The 4,193-nt window shown below is 44.6% G+C and overlaps 1 protein-coding gene across 1 annotated transcript; it reads left to right on the forward strand.

The window, feature by feature from the left end:
* Positions 1–1,783: 1,783 nt before the first annotated feature.
* noc (zinc finger protein no ocelli) lies at positions 1,784–3,948 on the forward strand. Its single transcript, XM_076115817.1, has 2 exons — positions 1,784–2,299; positions 2,415–3,948. The coding sequence occupies exons 1-2, from the start codon at positions 2,213–2,215 to the stop codon at positions 3,672–3,674; spliced, it is 1,347 nt and encodes a 448-aa protein (XP_075971932.1). The 5' UTR covers positions 1,784–2,212; the 3' UTR covers positions 3,675–3,948.
* Positions 3,949–4,193: the final 245 nt, after the last annotated feature.

A 4,193-nucleotide genomic window follows, 5' to 3' on the forward strand; every position in this document is an offset into this window, starting at 1 on the left:
ACTTGATTTATGTAATAGTTAATTTCTGACATTTATAAGAATTACATTCGAAAATGCACCAAAATTGACTGAATGCAACCGAATTAAATTATTTAGTAATGCCGATTCAATTACGATCAATTCAAGAATTAAAATTGGAATCGATTGAAAACGACCCATGCTCATTGTTGGCCAAATCCAATTTTACTATTTGTGGCTCAAACATAACTGCTTTTTGAGTGGTACAAGGTTTAGTCTATAGCCAAATTCTCCGATTTCGATAGAAGCTCGTCATAAATCAATTTACTAAACTAAAATCTGGACGAATAATCTTTACATTTACTAAAGTCAACGACTACGATAATATTAAAATCTAGGCTTAAACTTTATTCATTTTCTTCGTAAGAGGGGCTAAATTATAAACTGAATTAACAAAATTATTATAAATTCATTTGTACAAGGCACGGCTCTTTAAATCTAACCCAAGTCTCACTCAAATTGTATTAGCACTAAAGTGCTTCTAACCGAAATAATGTTACCACTTCTTCGAACCCAAAATTAATATTTTCCTTCACTTTATTCCGTGGCTCAAGTTTTTGCGTGACACCATCGTCATAATTGTGGTTGTTTACACTCCGCTGGATTTCAACGTACCGGTAATTGGGCCAGGAAATTGTTTTCTAAATCTCTTTAGTGGCTGATCGTGCGTTCAATGCTTTGTTGAAATTTTAAGGGATTTACCGCCATGTTGTGGTTTCAAAACGCTTCAGCCGTAATCTGATTTGTGATTTTGTTAGTTTATCATTTGTGTTCAACCTTTTTACGGTGCTGTAGGTTTAAATATAAATTGAATAACATCATCAATCTCTATTCAGTTCCTCGTACATTTAATTCAAACGTATACGATTGGTAATAAATCAATTCAAATAAACATTCTCGTTCGTAGAAAACGTTTAAACATCAAAGAAGTCTCTAAACACGTTGTGTAGCGTCGCATTAGAATCACGTGCAATCGAGCATTCGAGCGGCACAAGTAAAGCCTAGCCGTAAGTTGTTCGGCTCGACTCAACACTCCTAAACAAACACTAAAACGCGGCGTGCCTAATTTATAGAACAACATCGACCGCCGAGCGGCGAGCGCCGAGCGCCGACACCGGCCCGATCTCGCAATAAACATGTTTTTTGTTTCGCATGTCCGCGCACTGTCAAATATATTACAGCCCGCGGGGTTATTTACGACCTCTGTCGTCCGCCCATACGTTATACTTAGTATCTTTGTTTGGACACAATAAGCAATATTTCTAAAGGGCCCCGCCGCCGTCGCTCGCAGCTGTTGATATGGGTTCCCAAATTGACATATTTAATTTGATCGCAACGGAGGGTCCGACTCGCTCGTTTGACAGGTTTTAGTGTCGGATTAACATTAACGTTATGGACTTAGCGATGTCGATAAACTGAAATATCGCCTTTTGTTACGCTCAATGTTTATCGATTTACATGTAAACGGCTAAAGTTAGCGCGTGTTGACACATCAAACGGTTTCATGGAAAGCTCCCGTCTCGAGGAACAGATCAATTTTCCCCTTTGAACCGGCACCGATGCATCCCAGAACAAAGCGTGCTCGTAAAAGAGTAAGTAGTTTCGAATGTGTCAGCAGTAAAGTGCGATGACGCCGGGAAAGAATGGAGCTGCGTCGTTGTCGGGGGCGTAATAAAAGTGGCGTGAAACAAAAAGCTGTGGAGCGCAGTGGTGCGGGCGGGCGCGCGCTCGCTCGCCGCCGAGCGCCGAGCTCAGGTAGAGGCGCAGTCACGCTCGCGGCGGCGGCTCAAAGCGCTGCCCGTCATGGGTGGCGAGCCACCAACACCATCGCACGTCTCAATCCGCACCCGGCTGCCGACCATACCGCCTTTCCTTTTTCCCCTACCGCAATGCAGCTATGTGTCGTTTCCGCTTTATTTTTTATAGCCGTGCGCTGCAGCGGTGAGACATAGCGCTCTCCCTCTAATGTTGACTTGAGATATCGCCATCCTTGTCTGGCGCGGCGCGGGGTGAGGGGACGGCGGAGCGTAGAGCGCTGGTGGGGTCCGGTCTCTCATAGTTGACTCGACCGCCGCTTCGAACGCACGCGCTTCAGTTTGTGTTCCGCGTTCCCGTGGCATAGAGTAGGTGTTGCTAGAGGCGTTTCGTGACCGCACTGTGAAGTTTATAAGTGATCGTAAAAGTTATCTCCCAAATGGTGGTGCTTGAAGACGGTGGAATGATGGCTACCAATCCTAACCAATATTTACAACCTGATTACCTGACTCCTCTTCCGTCCTCTGTAAGTATAAATATTTTTCAAAACATAATATTTAGAAAAAAAGTTTTGAAATTTTGTTTCGCCGGAAATTATTTTTTTTTACAAGTGTACTTATTTGTGGTTTCTATTGTTGCAGTTGGACTCGAAGAAAAGCCCGCTAGCGCTTTTAGCGCAAACATGCAGCCAGATTGGCGTGGACACGTCTCCAGCCAAACCGCTGCTGCCGCCGCTCGACAAGAAGAAAGTGAATAGTGTTAACAGTGATGCAATTAGTCGTTCTTCACCAACAAATACTACAATTAAACAAGACAAACCGCGTTCTACACCTGACAACAAACATTTGGCGTTCAAACCATATGAAACAAATGTTGTTTCAAAGAAACCTGTAGAAGAAAGACCTTCATCTAAAGCTAGTTCTGACAGCTCAGATGATAAGAAATCTGGAAAAAGTACACCTGGACGTAAATCTACGCCACCGACAGCTGAAACTGGAAAGAGCAGTCCTAACGAAGCTAAGTCATCTCCGGCGGGATCGTCCGGCACAAGTCCTATTATCCGCTCAGGATTAGAAGTTTTAGGACACGGAAAGGATCACCTAGGCGCATTTAAAAATCTGCCTGGTTTGCCTGGATTCAATCCTCTTGCCGGACTTTGCTGCCCGCCGGGAATGGAACAACACGCTAATCCGGCGTTCAGACCACCCTACGCCGGTGCTCCGTTCAGTGCCCATCACGCTGCGATGCTCGCCGCCGCCGCTGCCTTCCCTGGATCTTCTCCGAACCCCTACCTCGGCTACGCGAGAGTGAAAACGCCCGCCGGCGGTGAAACCCTTGTGCCAGTGTGTAAGGACCCCTACTGCACGGGATGTCAGTTCTCTGTTAACAACCACCATTTACTCATGAGCAATGGATCATGTCCCGCTGGTTGCACACAATGCGAACATCAAAAGTACAACTTAGCAATGGCGATGGCTCTGTCACAGCAAGGCGCCGCCGCCGGCGGTCTGCCGTACCCACAACTGAGCCGTCCCTATGTTTGCAATTGGATTGTTGGTGAATCTTACTGCGGAAAGAGATTTGGCAACTCTGAGGAGCTCTTACAACACTTGAGGAGTCACACGACGGACGGTTCTACGCCTGCATCTGTGGCTTCTACGCAACCTTCGCTGCTGAATCCTTTGAACCCGTTGTTTACAACGGCGGGTTTGCGCAGCGCTTACCCGACGGCACCTCTCAGCCCGCTGTCGGCGAGCCGGTACCATCCATACTCAAAGGCTGGTCTCCCAGGAAGCCTCGGAGCGTCTCCCTACGGTGCCTTCAACCCTGCGCTCGGACCTTTCTACTCTCCATACGCAATGTACGGTCAGAGGCTCGGAGCGGCCGCCGTCCATCAGTAATCTAAGTGCAGTGCAAATCCTGGACTCTTTAATACATTGTCCAATTTTCTTCTGTGATATCGATAGACTATTCATGTTGTAAGGCGCGACCCGCCATGACAAATTTAGTGATTAGTGCAATTTAAATATAGTTATTTATATTAAGTGGACACGCCGTCGGCGAAACGACATATGAAGTCGTGGACTGTACAGCCAAATGTTTTGTGTAAATAATCTCTATGTTTAATATTAAATGAATTATTTCAAATATAATATCTACCTACCAATCATAAAAGGTTTTTTCTTTTACTTTTCACACACAATTGACGTCTGACACTCAGAGCAAAAACTAGACATAGAATACACAAAAATTATATTGGCAAATAAATGAGGATGATGATATTTTATACTATTTATGAGTAAGTTAGAAAGTGGATAACGATAAAATAAATACCAAATGCTATAAAATTTACAGCCAATCAACGTTGTTAGAGAGTTGCTATACGATGTAACGACGCAATAAACTTAGTCCATTGGCTA

This window comes from Anticarsia gemmatalis, chromosome 6 (genome assembly GCF_050436995.1).
Source record: "Anticarsia gemmatalis isolate Benzon Research Colony breed Stoneville strain chromosome 6, ilAntGemm2 primary, whole genome shotgun sequence".
Taxonomy (NCBI): domain Eukaryota; kingdom Metazoa; phylum Arthropoda; class Insecta; order Lepidoptera; family Erebidae; genus Anticarsia; species Anticarsia gemmatalis.

What these genes read in the sequence shown, in the direction of transcription:
- noc (XM_076115817.1), top strand. Translation starts at nt 2,213, where the DNA reads ATGGTGGTGCTTGAAGACGGTGGAATGATGGCTACCAATCCTAACCAA. An exon ending in TGACTCCTCTTCCGTCCTCT is followed by an intron (nt 2,300 to 2,414) that starts GTAAGTATAAAT and finishes CTATTGTTGCAG; the next exon opens with TTGGACTCGAAGAAAAGCCC.